A 21977-nucleotide genomic window follows, 5' to 3' on the forward strand; every position below is an offset into this window, starting at 1 on the left:
CTTGAAAGTTACTGTTACACTTTTTCTTCCCAACTCTCCTCTTCCTAAGGTAAACTTTAACTTACAATTAATTACAAATCTTGTTTTTCTATGCCTAACACTATGCTGATTGCCCTCCTTAGGCTACCTTGAAACAAGCAAAGAACTCAGATGAATCCTTCCAAATGCTGGATTATGTAGAAAGATTTTCTTTTGTATTTTCAACATGTTTAGATGTGCCAGGAGGCTATTCACTTTTCACGTTCCTCCCTTAAAGCCACGTTGTACACCAGTAACCACACAGAAACTTTTCTGCAAAATAGTTATCTTGTTCTTCTTCCTGCATTTGTGTTTCCTCAACACTTCATTCTATTTTTGCAGTTAATCCTGGCAACAATTGCGTAAATACAGTTTTCTAGCCTGTTTTTCATCCTACTTAAAATAAATTTATATTAAACTAGGGTATTTATGATAATGTAATGTGGTTGTGTCAAAAGCTTAACTACATAGCCCTTTTCATGACGTGACCTGTTACGCTGTTATAAAATCAGATTAGATTTAATGAAATTTGCTCTTGACTGGTCTTTGCTGGCTGCTTCTCTGCTTTCTTTCATTTCTCTATATGGGGGAATGTATATGTAAGAATTAAAGGGTGACTCCACTGCTTCAGACTAAAGGTCAGTCTGGTTTCCTGTCTCTGACAGTAGCAGCAGGAGAAGCCCCAAGAGGAGAGGAACAAGCAGACAGTGCTAACTGCCTGCTATACTTCCCTACTGTGCATCAGTATGCAACTCAGAGACTAATGATTGTATTGATTTACTTGTCTTACAACATAATTTTGGAATTAATTGCTCAGATTTCTTCTCAGTTCAGGTAAACTGACATCCTAACAATGATTGCTGTAATCTGACAAGTGTGAAAAAAAATCACTTCTTTAGTTTTAAGCATTAAATTTTTGTTTTCTAGCCAGTAATTTCATTTAAGATTCAGCGCATAGTCCATACTCCTTTTTCATTTTCTCAGTTACTTTCAGTTTTACAGATTTTTGCTACTGAAGTCATTTTTGTTCCACCCTGCAAAGCCAAGTGGTTTAGGCATTCCTCAAATACTAGTTAACCATTATTTCTGATAGTGCATGTTGCTCTTTCCTGCAGCTTTTCCAGTTCTCTTCTATCTTTTATGAAACAAAAGACAACTGTAGCATTTGGGTTTAAAATGAAGTCATGGATGGATTTAAACTTTGTGGCTGTATTTTTCATTTCCTAAACATCCTACTCTTCTCCAGTAAATTTCAATTTTTTTTAGTACCTATTACAAGACTAAGAGCTAGCAGCTGGGCCATAAATCATTCTGTAACACATTCAATGTTTATAAACCTGAATGTTTATTTTTCCTGTGTGCATCACTTTTTACAACTTTCACCTACACTGATTTTTTTCTGGAATTTTATTTCAGAAATTTATTTTCTGCATTTTATTCTGGAATAATTGCCTTATCAGGTTGGGTTCTGAGAGTCTTTTGCAATTATTATTCCCAATTCCTTCAGATTTAGTACCCTGAATAATTTAGTATAATCAGCAGGGTTTTTCATGGCATTACTGTAAATCATTAATGAATACACCGAGGACAGAAAATACCAGGACTTTGTTGATTACTTTCCCAAGAAAAATTACTTTTCCCCCCTATTTTTAACCCATAGCTTGTTTTTTTATTGTTTTCTATGCACCAGCTACACAACATGTAGAGAGAACCTGGAATACAATTAATGAGTTGGTCAAGCACAAGCAGTTGTAGATAGTTTTTCGTTTAATGTCTGTGCACAGGCTGTACAAGGAGCATGCTTACCATTGATCCGACATTCTCAGGTGTTTCTGCATCCACATGCAAAATCCCATTATATGGCAGCTCTTCAGCTGCTCATCTCCAAAGCTGTCTGCAGGTCTGCACTGTCAAATAACTTATTTCCCAAGGTGGCTGTTGGATCCAGCGCTACTGTTTTACACTGCACATGTTAGTTCACACCTAGCTTTATTTGGCATGAGCTATTTTCCACTGGGATCAATTTCCATAAGATTTTCAATATAATTCACTGCAGGGACCACATAAAAAAGACCAAGCCAGTCCTACTTCCTTTGGTTTTTAACAGTTTGATGCCAGACCGTGCAGAGCAGTGCCTACATGACCTTGCCATCAAACTATACAGAGACCAAACTGGTGGGCTGCCACACAGCCTTCCCAATGTGTCAGACAGAACAGAAAATCCACAGGTGTCTCTGACATGCAGGTGAAGCCTCTAGAGGTAATATTCTGAGGAAAATTGATCCAAGCCCTCTCAGGGACACACCAGACCAGCTCCATAAGGTGTGAATATGATTGTCAGACAGGTTTCTTCAAATGGCCTAGGGACAGGTTCTCCTTGCAGTGTTAGGCAGTGGTGTAAACAAAAGTATGTCTGAACCTGACACAGAAATAGGCAGAGAGGATGGGACATTCTTTGCCTGCTCTCTACACATTTCTTGACACAGCTTCTGCTGGTATGACAGCACAAATCACACTCACTGTCAGCTGAGTGGTTCATTGGGGTTCCTTGGTTGAGTGTGCTTTGTGTTGCTAAATTACAGAATGTCGAGGCAGAAAAACTGGAAATAATGTATCAAACCTTGTGGATTTTATACATTATCTTTTAAGTGTCCTAAACATAGTTTAGCGAGCATTTGTGCACACACACAGTTTGAGAAGAAGTAGCCCCAAAAAATTTCAGCAATCCAGGCTAGGGAACCATAGTTTTTATAAAAGGACAAGATGTGAGTTGCAAGCACGTGGAGGTAGATCACATAATCCTGTGTGCAAAACATGCTTGTTAGCTGTTATCTGAAGATGTCAGCAGGGAAAATGGAAACAATATAGAAGGAGACTTGAAGATAATAAAAGCAGAAGGGTGTGAAGTGATTGTGCTCTTCAGATCAGCCTTTTAAGTTTCTGTGCAAGATTGACGATTTTGTAATCCTGCTTTTTATGAGGTGTTGAATGAATGCTTAAGAAGACAGCACTTATCAGTGCTCATCAAAGTTTAAAAAGAACTGTTTGTACTAGCAGTCTGAAGATACCGGGTCTAACCAGGTTAGAGACAGTCAAGTATTAAAGATGAAAACACTGTGAAAGACATATATCAGGTTGCACTGCAGCAGGCCATAGTTTACATATGTGTGCTAGAGTACAGACCTTGTTACATGCTTTTACTGCATACCTTTGATGAAGAAGGAAATGTACATAATAGGTAAGACAAAGGAAAAAAATCTAGCATTAAATATTGAGGAGTGGGTCACCTAGCATTGTAACAAGAATAATTCAGTTATTGAATGGTGTCTTTTTGAGTGGTTGCCATTTAGGATGCATTAAGCACACAAAATTATTTATGTCAGAGAAAGAAAAGCAATTAATGGATAAAAGAGTAAACTGGTGATCAGAGGTCATCATGTATTTTTCAGCTGCTAAACTGCTGGCCTTAATATCTTCTCATATAGTAACAATATGCAATTAATTTATCTTTCTTTACTCCGAGACTGTTGAACAACAAGTTTTATAACAATTGCGTCTTTCAATAAATACTTTGTTTGAAAAAGTTTAGAGAGTGGTTTGCTTGCAAAGTACCAACTAGGTTATAAGTTACTCAAAATCACCCATCAAATCATATACAACATTGTCCCAAACTATATAAATATAAGTATTAAGGTCAGAGGCCTGCCTTTTATTTGATCATATCCAGACTGGCTAAGAAAAAAAATTCTGGAGAAAAAAAAAAGCCAGGAGGGACAAAAAACAGATGTGAATTTTAAGGAATTTTTAGATACAGTGAAATACTGTTTGCATTGATTTTCTAAATACTGATTACCCATACCGTAGAGCTGCCCTAGTGTACACTTCCCAGATATTCATTCTGTTCCCAGAGTCCTTATAAAGTTTTCTTGCAAAAGTGATTATTATGATCAAGTAACATTAGGAATATTTGTGGCATTGCAGAAGAAAACTACTGAAAGTGTTGATGAGTAGCTACCACCAAATATAATTATGTGAAAAATAATGATCATTACAACTGTCCAGGGGTAATCTTTCATTATAGACATGTGGGTCCCGTATTTTAAAATACCATGGATTCCTTTTTCCTGTGTGAGGCAAAGACAGACATAAACCATTAGAACCAACAACTAACTGATGTTGTGGATTAGTGTGTTTGGCAACTTTCTGATTTGCAGGGAAAACACTAAAACATCATTTTTTTCCCAGAGAAACATAGCAGTAACAGAATACTGCTAGAAACTGCTCTTAGTCATGGTATTTTAAAGAGGAGCCTGTAGAATTCTGAGACTTTTTTTTCTATTTCCCCCCATTACTAAGTTATTATGCCCATAGAGATTCAGGAGAAGATCCTACCTGCCACAGGCAGTGCAGTGCACACTTCTAAGCTTTGTGATAGCTATGCAGGTAGTTATGCTTCTGTCTCCTACCTTCCACAATAAGGTAAGTTTTGAGATGGGGAAATAACAGACCATATTTTTCCAGTCCTATTTGCTTGCACAGAAGGGAGTCAAGATCCACCCTAAAGAAAAATGAGGTCAAAAATGAAACAATACTGATGAAAGAGAACTATTGTCCCATTTAGCTGTTGTTCTAGCAGCCTTAGCTAGAGCAACAGTCACAGTATGTGTCAGACAGTCTTAGCAGCAGACAACAAACTTGTCATTTGGATAAAGATTGTTGGTAGACAAATTGCAGAGGACGTCTGCAGCACGCTGGGTTTCCTTTCCCATAACGCCTATACAATGCCTCATAAGACTTTTTTCATCTGTTTGTACATACTCTGACTGCTTTAGCACCCTGGCTCACTTCCATCTGCTCATATATGTCAGTGCCTAAGTACTGTTTGGCTCCATTTAATTGTCATTTGCACCCCCTTTGCAAATACAGGTATTGTATCTGCTAGCTGATTTCAGCCCATTAATTCTCTTGCCAATACATTCCACGCAGCTAGGAGATACTCCCTTCCCCAGGAGGGAAAGGACAGATTGCAGGTGATGTACAGATACTTCTGTCAGCTACCATGCCTTTGGACTGTTCCTTCTGCAGTGCAGCTGTCTGTTATCCCTCCATAGTCTGTTGGAATGGACATTAAATGGAATAGCCTTACCTCTATCCAGTTTCTTCCAGTTAAAGTTATTCACTTTGAATCTTATACAAGTGGTAAAATACAGGAGGCAAATAAAGTAATCATGAATGTCCAAGATAACTTGGGATTTCACCCAGGCAGATTCATACAGCCCTCAGAAAATGTACTGATCTGTACTACTCACTTATAAGCTTTCCATTCTCCTGCATGTTTCTGTGGAGACATGGAAATTTAAGATTTGGCAAAAATCCTGAGTGCCTGGTCCCGTCTACAAAATGGAAAAATACATGGGCTGCCAAGTTTCGATTAGGATTTGGATTAGGATCCAAGTTTCCTTATAAACACATGAAGTAGTCATTCTGCTCAAGTCAGTACCCATCAGGCCTTAGTTAGAACATTGGTCCAGTCTTGGGCACCTCAGTTCAAAAAAATTAGTCATCTGGAAAGAGACCAAAAAGAGAGCACTAGAAGGTCCAGAAAATATATACTACTAAAACTGACTGCAAAAACTTGGATTGTTTAGTCCTTAGGGTTTAAGGCTGATTTGTTTTCTATTGGGAGTTGTTTTTCCAAGCCAAATCATTCCAATGATTTTGTTTATACTGCTGCTCCACAAACAGTTACATTTGAAGGGTTGGTGAACTTCAGTACAGAGGCAGGAAAAAGAAGCCAGGGAGGGCTGAAACTCCTTAAGGCATCTTTGTCAAGAGATCTAATCAGATAACTGCAACCCTGCATCTAATCATATGTACTATACTGTTGTGGTGTTTTGTTTTCCATTTTCTCTCTTGGCATATGAATCACTGCTCTTCCTTGGTTAGTATGAGTTGTCACTTATAGCTTCTCTGTCCCAAAACCAGATCAGATAATGTATTCCTACGCTGTCTGTGTCTAATCTAAAAGTTACCAAATCTTGCAGTGTTGGGGTCAAGCAGGCTGAGAGGCTCAGAAATCAGCATTTTCTGTCAACATTCATGCAGCTGTTTATATGTCTTCCCATCTTAGCTCAAAACACAGAGCCCAAGAAATCTGAGCTCTGGTTAACAGAACCAGAGCCAAACAGGTACTGTTGGCTCTATGTGCCATAGTATTCAATCTCAAGAGCGTGAATTAAATCCATCTGAAAGAAGCAAACATGTTTATATTCCCTAGCACTTTAGCTAAATCTGATTACACGCTTGTGTGTTTGTGATGAAAGTGACAGACATGGTGTCCTTGAGGGAACATCTGAACTCATCATAACTGACAAGATAGATGTGTCCTCAAAGTCACTTCCAGCATTTCCCTTGCTTCAGTTTAACCTATCTAGCTTTGGAAACTTAATCGAGGGAGTGGTGGTGTTTAGAACTGTCCTTTGAAGTTGGCTGTCTTCACTGACCAGAGAGAAAAATGTAGGCTAACTGTGATTCTGAATTAATTGTTTCTGTTACATTGCAGGATGTATACTAGATAAACTGATTCCTACTAATTTTGTAGCTAAACCAAAACTCCTCCTTTGCTAACCAACAGCTCTCATTATCGATCACTAAGAGGTTCTCTCATCCCAGGTGGCACCCTTCATTTGCTTGGTTACAGAGAAACATTGATTGACTCATCCGTGCTCTGCTCTGAAATTAAAGCCATAAAAGCAGTAAAAGATGAAAAGGAAGTTGGTACAGACTGTGTGAATCTGAGAACGGGCTCTAATAATTAGTCTTTAATGTGATTTTTATGCACTGTGGACATGTCACATCTTACGCTGATACTATGGTGATGCAGGAAGTCTCAGAGGTTTTGTTACCATAATCTTCCATAAGTTTAGATACATATCTCAGGCTTATACAAAAGTATTAGATGTGGGCCTTGGATAGAAAAGTTCATGGAACATTAGTATTTTGGTTATAGTTGATCTAAAGATGACATATTAGCAGATTGCTTTGTGGTCTTTCAGTACATTAACTTCTGATTTACAGTAGGAATGATGGCAGTCTCAAAAAAAAAGAATCAAATATTAATAAAATCCAGAATCAAGTCTTAAAAACAGAACTGGTTTAACTTCAAATAAACTTAATTTTTAAGTCAAAGCTTAGGTTTGGTTATTATTCAGGTTGGTTGTTATTTGAGGTTTCTGCCCATAACTGTGGCACTGTGGGTTGTGTGACTTGTATCTTAAGCTCCCTTACAAATTCAAGCACAAAGTCTGTAAGGTTGCCTTTCAGTGGAACTACTTTTGTTAATTGAAAAAGTTTTCAAAGGCAAGACTTGCTTGCCATCTTCAGTTTTCCATGTTTTTTATTTTTATTTATTAACCCATCATATTTCTTTTTCTGTTATCACAAAATACAGGTAAATATAAGAATATCAGTATAATTTGTCATTTGGGGATATTTTCAGCTTGCAGGTGTACTTGGTGAAACAGAGTGGAAACAGAGGCAGTGTCCTCATATACCTTAGTACTTGACCCTTCCATGACTACATCCAACAAATCTATTTGCTTCAAACCCCTTTTTTTCAAACTACCATTTTTTGGACTACCATGTAGTTCAACATTGTGCCCGAACACCAACTTGTTTTGACTTAAGCCAGTGGCAGACAAAGGCACCTCTTCAGAGAAACTCCCAGTTGGGGCACAAAAGCCAAAGTTCTGAAAAGTCAGTTTAGTGTCACCTGCAGTCACACCGAGCCCTGTCTTCTCCAGCTACCTGCCAAGAGCTGCAGCATCCTTCATGGGCCCAACAGCTTCTTGTCACCATTTGGGAAAACAAAAGCTTTCACAAGCTCTCAGTCATCATCCCATTCTATCCAGCTGACCTCACTCTTCATCTACAATACTTTTGCAGACAGAAGAAAACTCAAAGGGGGGAGGAGAGATTGTTTGTGGATTGCTGCATGTATGAGATAATCTTTGAAAGGTGTAGGAAGATGAATGGTGGTTCCATTCTTCTGCACAGATAGGACTGCAACTAGTGATGGAGATGTTCTAAATGTGCTTATAAGAACTCCTTACACAAATGATACAACTACAGGAAAATTACCGCTGTCTCACACTGCAAAGAAGTTGAATTTGGCTCCAGAATCAAGTGTTTCTTGTGGCAGACAATGTCTACACCCACTGCGCTTCTGCCTTGACAACAGATCTGATATTCTGTCAAGTGCCCTTCCTAAGAATTGATTGACATAATTTCATTCCATTTCTAGGATATTATGCATTTTTTGCTTCATATTTATCAGCATTTTTATAAAATATAGGACATTTTTAATTAACATATAACCAAGGAAGTGCAATTTTCACTTGTAGTTTTTACAGACCCTCTGTGCAAAGCAAGAAGACAAACAGGTTTCTGTTGCCTTGTAATATGTATAATGATCACTTTTTTAAAGTATAAAAATACAGTTTATTTAAGGTAAATACATTTGGGTTCTATTGGGAATATGTTTAAACCCTTTGGGACCTGTAAAGAGAGTGCATGCACAGCTACAGGGCACATCTCATCTTGATATTTGAAATCTTTCTAATTATAATTGGAAATTATTTGGGTATTGAAAGCTATGCTTTTACAGTGCATGTGGTCAATGGGGATTAGTTGTAATTGTTGGGTTTTACAAAGTTATGGCTGTGAAATAACAGTGTGCTATCTGGTTTAAAGCAATAATAGAGGCCAGAACATTTTGATTATTTTTAGTTATTTCATTTTCATTTCCAAGTTCCTAAGAAGCATGAAATCAGAATAAGTAACTCCTAAGACTTTTACTCCAATAACATTAATTTTTTGTACTGCTTATTATCGAGAATAATTTCAAGTCACATTATATCATGGAAATTATTTACCTCAGAGATCTTCTTGGACCTAAGTCTTAAGGCATGGAAATACCTAAGCCCAAGCAATGGTATAATATCAGATACAAGAAGCATGCAAGGAAACATATTGAAATGCCTTTTTTGTTTCAGTCTTAGAGAAAAAAGAGTTCCAATGAAAGGTAACATTGTTGGGAATAGAATAAGAAAATAAAAAAAAATAAAAAAGAAAGGGATGGGGAAAGGGGGAAACACTGTAGTTTTAAGCTTCATACTGTATATCTCAATTTCCTTTTAAAATATATTCCTGCTGAATTTAATAGCACTTCAAGAATAATCAAATGCATATTTTCACCCTTACAACAAATGCATTTTACTTCTTTTTATTCTAATTAAATTATTTCAAAGTTCTATAAAGTTCTTAGGCTTTCTTGCAGATTCATGTCAGAGGAGAAGGTGATTTGTCTACAGCAGATTTGTCTATATCACTGAAACCAATAAAAGATTCCTACTCCCTTCAAAAGATTTCTATCAAATTAGAGATTCTTCTCTTAGGAAGATCTGTAAATACAGTGAATAATTTGCAATCTAGACAAGATCTAGCTGGTAACCGTGCTTGTAACTAGCAGGTAACTCTTGGGGGACTACAGAGAGTAGCAAAGTATCAAAGTATCAAGTTAAGTCTCTATTGCCCAAGGGTTAACAGATCAAGATTAAATTGATCTGAAAGAAAAACATCCATTAATTATCTGCTTCTCCCAAATGAAATACTGTAGAGGATAGAAAATGCAAAATTGTCAACAAAAAATACACCTTTTTAAGCTTTCAGGTACACAGAACACACTCAGTGAGAATGAATTCAGGATCACTAGTTATGATATTATCAACCTGACAATAATTTGGAACAATTCTTTTATGTTTGGCTACAACTAAATAGCTTCACCAGCTAAAAGCAAGCTAGTTGTTTTGAATATAATAAATGTAGTAAATGTAATTTCTCCTCATGGACCTCCTTATAGTTGCTCCACCAGGAACATAATGGAGTATGAAACTGCAAACAAACTTTACCAGAAAAAGCAGACTATATTTTCATTAATTGTACTTGTGTTATTTTTATTTAAGTATTTTCCTGGAAAGCAGTGATGTCCATCATTCAAGTGCAAGACACTTAAAATGGGTTAATTCTGTACAAGTTTCTTATTTAGACACTGCTCTCCTTCAGCTCTTGGTGAAATAGTTAATGAAATAGCCTAATACGTTATTGTTACAATGATAGTACAGCAAAATCCAAATCAGTTTAATCCCTTTCAACATGAAAATTTATAATGGCACATGTTATGCCAGTATTTTTCTTGCTTCTTTGTTTGTGTTTTGGTTTGGTTTGGTTTTTTGTCATGGTACTGGTGATAGAAATTGACCCAGACACAGTTCAGAATACAATTCTGTAGAAAGAATTAACTGAATTATTCTCATCAGTTTTGGCATGGAAAATAAAAAAGAAAAAGGCATCACTCATGGTGTTGTAGCAGTGTTTGCATCAGATTCTTGCCCTCTATTAGTTTGCTATCCAGAAGTTAGTCCATTTTACTCTGATTTTGAGCACAATTACTCTAGCAGATGTCCTGTGGGAGAGCTGCTCGGTCCTCTGTAACAATGCTCTCTCAGAAGATCAAGAAAGCAACTTTGGCTTTTCTTTGCTGTGAAAACGAACAACATTTTAAGAATAATACGGATTAGAGCCCTGCAAACATGGGCTCACTGACCTGCCTCTATCAATGGCATGGCCCTGGTAAATGTAAGATACCACAACCTAATCAAGGAGGACAGTTTTGGCCCTCCTGTAATTTCCCTATTGGTACACCTTAAGTGTGCCACACTGAGTTAGCCAGGATATTGATCTAACTATTGCTACGTAGATGTCAGGAGAACAGTAGAAATTTTGGAGCCAGGCATGCAGTCTCCTACTCCCAAAACAGTATGTTCCTGGGCAGAAAACAGAGATGAAAAGATCTATCTCCCATTACAGGTCCCTTGAAGCATCCCAATGTCCCAGAAAGAGACTGTTTTAAAGCCAGGGTGTGGGGGAAGAATAATATTTATTACAAACAGCAAAATGTTTCTGCTATCTGGAAGACAAAGATAATGTGGCCATTAGTGTTGGTTTTACTATTTCCCATATTGTCAACACACTTGCCAAAAGTGAATTTATCAGCTCAGTGCAACCAAGAGATTTAGTTTATCTAAATGTTCTACAAGGAAAAAATTGTTTACCCAGGGTTTTAAAGATTGGGGAAAATCCAATATTCTATTGACATATGCTATATATTTAATTTGATGCTGTGGTTTAATGTCTCTTCTGATAAATTATAGTAAAATCTTTGCTAGGAAGAATGAAGTGTTTCAGTATCTATGAGTCATAAAATGTGGGGTTAGGAAACATGTTAATTGAAAAAACATTTGTGTATATTCTTGCAGTGACTTAAAAAATACTTCTGCTGAGTTTTTTGGTCAGTTGGTCCTAAATATTACAAGTTTTGTATTTTTCAGGTTTATTGTCTTTTCTACAGAAAGAAAATCCTGTAACAAAGTGATTAAATAGCTCAATTTATATTTTTTAGGCATATTGGAGATAACATCTGTAGAAATTGGAGTTGTGGCAGTTAAGTCTATTAAGAGCAACTACTATTTAGCCATGAACAAAAAAGGAAAAGTCTACGGCTCTGTAAGTACCTTTTCACATTCCAGATGGATTTCAGGAGTCAGCCCAGTTCCCTGTCTTGCCTATTGAAACACTGCTTGTCTGTGTATTGCTACTAAATAGAGCTGAAATGAGCTGTTTATCAAAATTTCATCCTCTGAAAAACCAGGATCACCCCTCTCCACAAGCTTCCTGTTGTTTGCTAGCTCATGTCATACCAACATAGCTGCTGGGATTTATCATGCTTACTGCCTCAGTCATATTGCTATTAAGGAGTGTTCAGTAGACAGGGTCTCACAAAATGTAATCTTTAAGGCTTGTTTTCCCTGGTTTTTTATACTGTGCAATCACACTTAGCAGAAATTTGAGGTTGGGGAGAGAGGAATAAAGATGCCTGAAATCATTGAGCTGATGGAGTGAACACCCCAAATCATTAAATTAAAACTTTGAAGAAGATTCCTAGAGTAGCAGGCTTTAAATTGACTATATTGACTAATGAGCAAGATTATGGATAGTACAGCGAGACATGAACTATCAGCAGCTGAGATTTATCTGAGCAGAATTCAGGTAACACTTGAAAGTTGTCCATATACACTTAATTTGTATTTGTGTAAGTTTGGGATTACAGATACTTTCAGGGGAAAAAATATCCAAACACCAAATCCCAAAAGTAATCAAGCAAACAAAAACAAACCAACTCAAGGAAACTCAGAAACTATCCAACTTTTTATATAAAGTGATATGATCTATAAATCTAACAATTAAACTCAAATTTATCCTCACACATCCCCATGATTACAGAAACACCAGGTTGTTCTGGTATTACATCTGGTTTGGTTTGCAGTTTTGCAATGTTGTTCCAGTTCCTGGAAAGGTTATGAGCCATTCTGCAGGTTGCTTAATGTTCAGATCATCCATATGCTTTAAGGATGTCACATATAGGGACTGAGTTTATGGTTGAGCAATGTTGCTAGGCCACTTATTTCTGCTGAAAACAATGAAGTAATGGTAATCTCAAGTGAGACTCAAAGGATCTCTAGTCATTTGGTTCTCTTTCTTAAGAAGAGAGTGTGTTGAGTTCATACAAACTATATACAGTGTCCTCTCTCACCTACACTGTGGCTAGTCACTCCTGGTTCAATAACTGCTGGTTTTCTAAACTCCGTGACAGTTTCAAAGAATCACATTAAGGAGAGACAAGAACAAGACATTTTTCTTATATTCCTGTAAATGTAGATTTAACTTCTAGATTTATACTTGTCAGAAATACAGGATGATCAGTGCTTATTGAGAGAGGAAACTGTGTACTGAGTTACTCAATACAGTCATTGATCATGGGTATGCTGCTGATGTAGGTGAGGGTTTTAGCATAAATCACCATGTTCAGTCCACACATCTCAGTGGTGCACCTCAGCCATTTGTGATGGTCCATCCCAAAGCCCAAGACAGACTCTCTAACCCCAGTTGTCAGCCTTGCCTGGTTGGTGAGAGTCTTTAGAGTCTGTCCCAACACTATATATGTACAAAAGACATCGAAGCAGCTTTCATGTACCATAGATGGAAATTGCTGCCATAAGATTCAGTAATTCATAGTGTATTAGAAATAGTGTTGACAGGAAGATACGAATGTGGGAAGCCTTTTTTTTTAATTCCAGCTGAGATAATTTTTCAATATTCACATCATAAAATCACAATATAATGATTTATCAAAACCTATTCCATAATACTTTAGCAATTTCAAGAATGCTTCTGTTACTATTTTTCCAGTAATCCCAGGACTTGCAGTTAGCCTCATATTACTGCAGTGTGGCAGCTTGCAGATGGATACGAATACCAAAACCAGAACCAATAAAAATTCTAAAAGCACCCTTGAGCACGTGCACAATAGACATTGGTGCAGACCTATGCTGAAATTTGTTTTAAATGAGTAAAACAGTCCTGTGTATTACTCAGACCCCTGCCAGTAAGACTTCAGAAGCACATCAAAACATCATATTTTCTGTTATCTAAGAACAGAAGTACAAGTTGAATTTGAGTACAATTCTGCATCTAAGAAAACAAGCAAAGCTCTTTCTATATTAATCAAATACTTTTCCATTTGACTGATTTTGGTTAAAATGAGGGGGGAAAGGCTCACTCTTAGATTTCTTTAACAAATTTAGCTTCTTTAAGTTTCTTTAACAAATTGGCAGATAGGAGAAGTTACTATGGTTTAGGACTGTGATTGATGAGCACCTCCCTTTTTAATATCTTGATGCCAGAGGTGACATATTGCAGAAAACAACTGGTAAATTATCTATATGGTGGCTTTGTGGTGAAGGCAGGGCCAATAGTGGTCTTGTAAAGAGTCTTGCCTTGATAGTGTCTTCCTCGCTGATCATTGTTCAAATAACTACTAATCCTGAAATTAAAGAACACTTTGGGAGCCAAATTTAATTTGAATGTATGCAATTCCATCAAGCAAGTCTTCAATGGTTGTAGAAGCAACCAAGGGAAACAAACTGTTCACACAAAATTCTCACTGGATCAAAGCCCTTATCATTAACTAGTATAAAAATTCTAATTTAAATTAATAGGTACAGGAAATATAGTTAACTTGATTTAATTGACATGAAACTTGATTTATTATTCAGACTTATTTCTTGTCTTGTTCATGATCACATTAAAAATAGTACATGTAGTTAGTACATCATACTCTGAGATTCTGACCTGCTTCTCCCTGAACTGTGCAATGACATTTTCTGAAATGCAGGAACAACAAAATGCTGATTTTTCATTCTAATTTAATTATGTTTCAAACACCCCAGTTTTAAAAGCCTTCTAAATGCAATATAAGTAGTTTGTTAAAATTGGATGGCTTTATATATACTTGTTTATGAAAAGAACCATTCTTGACTTCTATATAGAACAGTGCATCTACGTAAAACTACATTTAACAGTATAAAAAATAAGTAGGCTCCCCCACGTTCTTCCACAGGCTTGTATTTTTGATTCATTTTAACAGCCTGACAACTGATTCTCCTTTAAAAATAGAAAATCTTAATCCCTGGTCCCATACATAAAATTACTTCCTAACTAAATTGACTAAATTGTTTAGTCAATAAGATATGGGATCATACATGATTCCTTTTTAGGCTAAGCTTTTTTTCAGGTCAGCCAAGTGATAGGCCTCACACCAATTGTGATAGCAGCCTAGCAGTGATTTACACCTATCCAAAAAAAAGCCCTTTTTCATCACCAGAGTGGTTCAAAGATTCTTACTTTAAATAAGAAATAGTCCTATACCATCAATATTTGTTTAATGTATGGTATCAATAATTTCATTCAAGATATTTAAGAGTTATATTTGTTAGAAATGAAATGTGATTTATGATTCCAAGATTGCTTCTTTATGCTTTTGAGTTTATGAATGAGAACTTGATTTAATATTCTTGCCATGTTCCAACAGAGAGATGCTGATTTTCAGTTCTTAATTAATGAAATCATTTAACTGCTATATTTATGCATTGAATTATTAATTATATCCTTTTTTAATTTCACTTTTTGCAGTCTAACTGATGATGCTTTATATGCTGTGAAACTTTTATTTAAATACACTGTGGAATCCTAAAAGAGTGTCACATACAAAAGACTACAATCTTTTGAAACATTTTTAAAAAGTATTTTCTTTCAGTATGCTGAAATATTATGTTTGTTCTGAATCTGTGGGTTTTTTCTTCTTTTAACAGAAGGAGTTTAATAGTGATTGCAAATTGAAGGAAAGAATAGAAGAAAATGGATATAACACATACGCGTCCTTAAATTGGAAGCACAATGGAAGGCAAATGTTTGTGGCCCTGAATGGGAGGGGAACCACAAAGAGAGGACAGAAAACAAGAAGGAAAAACACTTCAGCTCACTTTCTTCCTATGGTAGTCATGTCGTAGATGAACAAACTTTTTTTGACGCAGTTGAACCAAAGGCTGTTATGTCAAGAATATTTGGTAATTCTCTTAAAAGGTAGATGCGGAGAAGTAGCACAGACATCTGCATGTTTGAAATGAGAGCAGGGGAAGCCTTTGAAGATTTTGTACTTATTGCTGGCACATGAAATACCTTTATTTAGTTCGTTGTCATATCTTATAATCAAAATGAAGCTGGATCAAAGGGGATGGAATTTATTGCCAGTGTGAACTTTTTTTTTTTTTTTTTAATCACTGCAACAGACCTTGATGGACATAGGACAATCTGTTGCGTGATCTTCATGGGGAATGCTATTTATGGAATACTAACTCTTATCAAAGTCCTTAATTGCTCATTCAAGCCTAATGATTCAATGAACAGTTAGACACACAAGCATTTACTGGAAGCACTTGGGTCATATGCACAAATAATGACATTTCTGGAGAAGCCTTGTGGACAAATGGATAGGATAAGCAAAGTAGTGTATAACTGTTCTAACAAAATGAATAGTATGGTTTGCTTGTATGTCCTAAATTCATTTCTCTTTATTTCTCTCTAAGTTATTTATTTAATAGGATGTTAAATATCTTTTTTATTTGAAATGTTTCCTCATTTGCTTCTTTCTTATTTTCCCTTTTTCTTAGTACTTCACAGAGGGGTTGATAGATCAAAATGTCAGAACCTCAGAAGTACTCAGAGAATTAGACAAGGCTTTAAAGGGAAAATTTAGAGTGTATACTCCATTTTTTCATAAACTGTCTTGCACTTAAGCATAAGACCAAACAAGCAGTGCTTGGATTTATGGTATTGAGTGTCTTTATATTGCAGAAATTTTTGTACTTATCAGCACTCAAGAAAAACCTTCAAGAAATACTTTGTTCAAAGGGTCTTTCTGCTATTTTGAAGTTGAGAAAAGGAGCCACATCTGTACTTGGGTGTCAATGCATCTGTGTGTATATTCACCTGACTTTAATTTCAGTTTGGAGCTAGGATCTAACACAATGCTATCAGTGTGATATTCTGCAGCACACATTGGGCTGGAACCCTGATGTGGTCAGCCCTGTTAAAATCACTGAGACTGCGAGCATTGAAGTAAAACAGTAGTGTGTAATTCCTAAGTGTAACATTTGGCCACTGAAAGGCAAGCAAGAAGGCAATGCAGTCCTGCATACCTTACTCAATTGATACTTATTCAACCCATTTGCCTTTGGTACCAGCTTGAAGAACCACAGGCATATAGTGGGAGTGATATCTAGCTAAGGGCTGCAAGACCAAAATCACCCTCGTGCAATCCAAATCATGCTCATGCATTTTTCAGAGATTATTACTCATGTGTATATTATATATGAGAGCCAACTGAAAAGCTGTGCTGGTTTCCAGCTTTAGCATGCCTTTCACAACCATCACAGTAACTGAAGGCTCAAAATACATAATATCCAGCACAATTTTATGAAGTGTTACTCATCCCATGGCTTAACTTGAGCAACTGCAGTATAATAAAGTTAAGCATAATATGAAGCCTGTTCAATTAAAGGTACATAAGGTTTGTTTTATATTTTGCTTTACTCAGTAATTTTAGAGAGCTCTGGAAAGCTCACCAGTGTAACCATATTGAGATTCATTTTGTTAGAGCAGATAAATAGAAAACAGTACATCAAACAATTTGTACCACTGTCTTCACATTGTATTCCACTAAATAAATAAATAAGCCTTTGCAGTGTCTTTAGTAAGAAACAAAAGTAGTATAATATTATTTTGTTTTAAATACTTTACTGATAACTATAAGATTATATTGATGCTGCAGTTTATCTTCAATATTTCTCGTTGTGAAAAAGTTGGTTTTATTTTTATTGTTTGGAGACTGTATTTTGGTACAAAGGAGAGCCTTGCTTAATGTGTCTTTTTGAGAATGTTTAACCTCTATAAAGGCTGGTGTTGTTGGAATCTTCTATAACTTATTTAAGTCAATGTTTAACCAGCACTTCAATCTTAATCTGTTATTTAAATATTAGCTGTTTTTAAAAAAAAAAAGCAAAAAAAAAAAGCTTTCCCATAAAATACAAAATGGTCAGATTATATTTCCTGTCCTTAAATAAAGTCAGCTGTTTTAAAACTAGGAATTCATTGAGAGACAACATATTTTTAGTTGATAGCTGATGTTGCATTTCATGGTAGTTTATCTCCAGTTTTCTTCTTCACAAATGGCATTTTTCTAGAAAGAGAAATAAGAATTTTAGATTTTAAATGTAATTGCAACTCACAGCAAAATTTACCTACCATGATAAAAGCAAGTCTCTGTTTAAATTTGTAATCAGTAATTAAAACTGACAAGACATAATGGACCACCCATACTGAACCTTCAGTGTGAGTTGGATGAATGCAGTATTGAATGACGACTTAAAGAACATTTAGGGTACAAATGAAATTCTCTTCTTACAGACTTACCTAGATGACTTGGTCAGGGGAGGATTATGCATAAATATTATCATAGTACTCAAAACACCATGCTGCTCAAATGACAAGATCAGGAAATATCACTTTTCCAAAGTGAGCCAGGAGCCATTTGCGACATGAAGAGTGGTTTCTGAAAATTAACCAAAATAAAAAACCCTTGAAGGAATCAATGATTCCTGTGTGTTTGGTATACTGTAACGCCCACTATAGTGGGAGCAAACTGCAGATATTAGAGTATCCCAGGTCCTCAACCATAAGCTCTGTTTTCTGTCACCCTGAGCATAACAGTCTCCTGAGTAAAAGGAAAACAGGGGAAGGGGTTTAGAAAATAAAAGGGATACCAAAATCACTGAGCAACAATGTATAGTATGTTATATTTAAATAAAAATAATAAAATGTGGGGATTAGAGAATAAAAGTATTGTCTTTGTTTGTTTTATTAACCTAAAATTGTACTGCACAATAAAAATAAAGAAGAAAAAGATCTGGTGTATTACGAGCTCTGCTTTCATGCTGTGTACTCCCCAAACAAAAATAATTTTAACATTTCTAAGTATTTTTAATATTTTGTATGTGTGAGGCCTCTATCTCCACACTAATAACAACCAAATGTTCCAGATTCTTCCTGTATTTGAGTCCACCTAGTTTTATACAGTGGGAAAAAACAATGAATTTAGAGGAAGCTTGATTGATGAAAGAAAGAAGGGGTTTAGGAAGAAGAACATGTACTAAATATAACTTAAGCTATAAGATTCCAGCTTTGGAAGAAAAGATATGGCTCAGTTTATCATGTTAAATGAGTACTGTATCCTTTCCCTGACAGAGACAGATAAGATTTAATCCATTTATTTATTTAACCGATTGCTTCTTAAATGTTATTAAATGAACGATATAGTGTGAGAGAAGAGTCTTGCTGATAGCCATAATTATTACATTTCTATGGTAATTTGGAGATACAGTAGGAAGGTACTGTGTCAGAACTGTTAAAGTGCTTTAATACAAAATCAGCATAAGTTCACACTGAAAGCCACCATCAAGTAGAAGATGAATGCCTGGGCCTCAAGATTGAGGAACTCATTTATACAGAAGTTCTGGCTGGCCCTTTACTCCCCTGACTGGTGTAGTGTCTCAACCATTCTTCACAACAAAGTCATAACAGTCAACAAAGTCAAACCTGAATGTGATTACATGTATAGGTGTAGAATGTGAAGCCAATTCCATTGAAAGTCAGAAAGTGACAGCTTCTGAGTTTAAGTCACCTGCAGCAATCTTTTTTTTCTTCCCCTCCACTCTGTAACATTTAAGATTTTCCTTGGACTTTTGTCAGAGGCCTGTCACAGTTTTTCCTCACTGCAGATGAAATGCAATGCAGCATGAGGTTTCTAACAACATGTCCTACCTATACCAGCTAAAAATGAAAATTCATTTGTGAAGAAAATCCAATTAAAACCCTCAGGTGGAACGTTGCAAACACAGCCATTGCTGAAACCTGCCTCTGACACACAGGACTGGATATAACAGCAGACTAGTCCTCAGCACTCATGTGCTTAGTTTAAGACTTACTTGTATTAGATTTTCCTCAAACTTGTCATCTGTTTTGTTATAAAGAATGTCAGTGAGATTCAGATATGAGCTTGTCCACTGGGGGTGTTTAATACTAGACACATGGTTTTGGCCCAAGAAGTATTTGAGTTTCTTGGTGCTTTGGAAGTGTACTTTAAGGAAATATAAAATTTCTCCATTCTTCTGCTAATCCCTCTGGCTACAATTCTGTGCTCACTGTTGGAGACAAAACATTTTAGAAGAAAATTTTTTTGTCTGTAAACTGATGAAACATGGACTTCAGAGATGGCCTCCTCAGCAGAAAAAAAAAAAATTGTGGCATGATTGCACTATGAAGGTTGTGGAGAGAAGTTGTCCATGCCAGGACAAACACATTTTAACACCTTTGTCAGGGACGTGGACAGGGGGATCCAGGGCAGTCTCAGCAGGTTTGCTGCTGACACTGAGCTGGGTGGGGCTGTCCACACAGGGGAGGGCAGGGATGGCATCCACAGGGACCTGGACAGGCTTGAGAGGTGGGACCCTGCAAACCTCAGGGAGCCCAGCAAGGCCAAGGGCAAGGTCCTGCACATGGGCCAGGGCAATTCCAAGCAAAAGTACAGACAGGGCAGAGAATGTATCAAGACTCACCCAGGAGAAAAATACTTGGGCATGTTTGTGGTCAAAAAGCTTAACATGACAGGACAACACCTGCTTGCAACCCAGAAAGCCAGCCACATCTTGGGTTTCATCAAGAAGCCTGACCAGCAGGTCAAAGGAGCTGATTCTCCCCATTTACATTGTTCTATGAGACCCCACCTGGAATACTCTGTACAGATCTGGAGTCTACAACACAAGAAATATGTGGTCATGTTGGAACAAATCCAGAGGACAGCCATTAAACTGATCACAGAGATGAAAGACCCCTTCTGTGGTGACAAGATGAGAGAGCTGGGGCTGTTCAGCCTGGGGAAAAGAAAGCTCCAGGGAGATTTCATTGCTGCCTTCCAGTACCTGAAGGGGGCTTGCAAAAAGGCTGGAGAGAAATTTTTCACAAGGGGGAATTGTGAAAAGTTGAATTAAGTTGAAGGAAGATAGGTTTTGATGAGATATTAGAAAGAAATTTATAATCCTAAATAAGATCATCTCAAAACCCACAAGTCTTATGATCATCATATGAGAGCATTTCCATATCACCATGCACATATAGTGTCATCTGATTTTGAAGTGCAACCTCAAAATTACTGAAGAAACATTAGATTAAATTGCTTCTCCAAATATATAGAGAGCAGTCATAACTGGTTGCATTGATTTTTAACACAAGTTGAGCTGGTAGTTTTGGTAGTTTGATAAGAAAAATATCTCTATTTTAATCCAAGGTAATTTAAGAATAAAATCATCTGAATTAAGGGAATAAAACTGAATTAAGGGAAATTCAAGTTAAGTTATTTGGAAAAACCTCATTAATACCAAGAGCTCCAAAGTAAGCTGATTTAGATAATTGTACAACTTACTGAGTTTTAGGCATGTAAGAGCTATCAGGAATGGTTTACATTGCTGATTCTGCCACAGACATGAGCATAAAGCAGATCTCTTCCAAAGTAACTTATAGCAATATTTTGTCTGATCCAACTAACCATCTGCTGAGTCTATATAAAACACAAGACAGTTATCTGCAGGCATAACTTTCAGTTGCTACCAAGTTCAAACTCAAGCCAGTAATATGTAGAGAGCCTCTTAAAATTTTCCAGAGCCATACAGTTACCCAATTATGTGCAAGTGTGTTGCAACAGGACAGAATCATTAGTATTTAAAATGTTTCTAAGTAGAAGAAATCAGAGTGACTAAAAGCAGCCAAAGAACAAGTTTTTCTGACAGAGCACACACTTACGGGAAACGTCAGCAAGCCTTTCGGTCCCATCTTACCAACCTTTGTAAAGAGATGCAATCTGGGTCTGACTCAAGCTTCCATTGCACACTGATTGCAGGAGGAAATATTGACACCAGCACTTACAAAATGAAAAGATCAGTACCCATCTCCTTTCAGCACTCTGTAACTTGCATGAAAAGCAAAAGATGATTTTCATAGATAATTACTATATTTTTCAGTGGTTCTTGCAAGAATGACCTCACAATGAATAAAACCCTTCATTATCCCTCAAAATGCATGTCCTCCTAGTCTGAGTTGACTTATGGATATTGTTCAAGAAAATTGAGTTATTTCAGCTTTTACTAACAGCACTATAAATAAACCTGTAAATAGAATCACAGAATCATAAAATGGTTTGAGTTGGAAGAGATCTTAAAGATCAGCTATTTCCCACACTCCCCATAATGAGAAGTGAAAATGAACACCTCCACTAGACCAGATTGCTCAATGTCCTGTTCAACTTGGCCTCATCACTTCCAGAGATGGGTCATCCA

General features: G+C 36.6%; 1 protein-coding gene across 2 annotated transcripts in view; it reads left to right on the forward strand.

Annotated features, from left to right (window-relative positions):
* Positions 1-18422, forward strand: part of FGF10 (fibroblast growth factor 10) — a 59446-nt gene extending 41024 nt beyond the window's left edge. Inside the window, exons 2-3 of one of the 2 annotated variants that reach the window (XM_054285040.1) lie at positions 11537-11640; positions 15345-18422. In XM_054285040.1, the coding sequence (XP_054141015.1) occupies positions 11537-11640; positions 15345-15542 (302 nt within the window). In that variant the 3' untranslated portion in view covers positions 15543-18422. The remainder of the gene's footprint in view (positions 1-11536; positions 11641-15344) is intronic. The other variant, XM_054285049.1, reaches the window with a different exon arrangement.
* Positions 18423-21977: the final 3555 nt, after the last annotated feature.

This window comes from Melozone crissalis, unplaced genomic scaffold, assembly GCF_028551555.1.
Source record: "Melozone crissalis strain CALT ecotype California unplaced genomic scaffold, PUWL_Pcris_2 ptg000005l_1, whole genome shotgun sequence".
Taxonomy (NCBI): domain Eukaryota; kingdom Metazoa; phylum Chordata; class Aves; order Passeriformes; family Passerellidae; genus Melozone; species Melozone crissalis.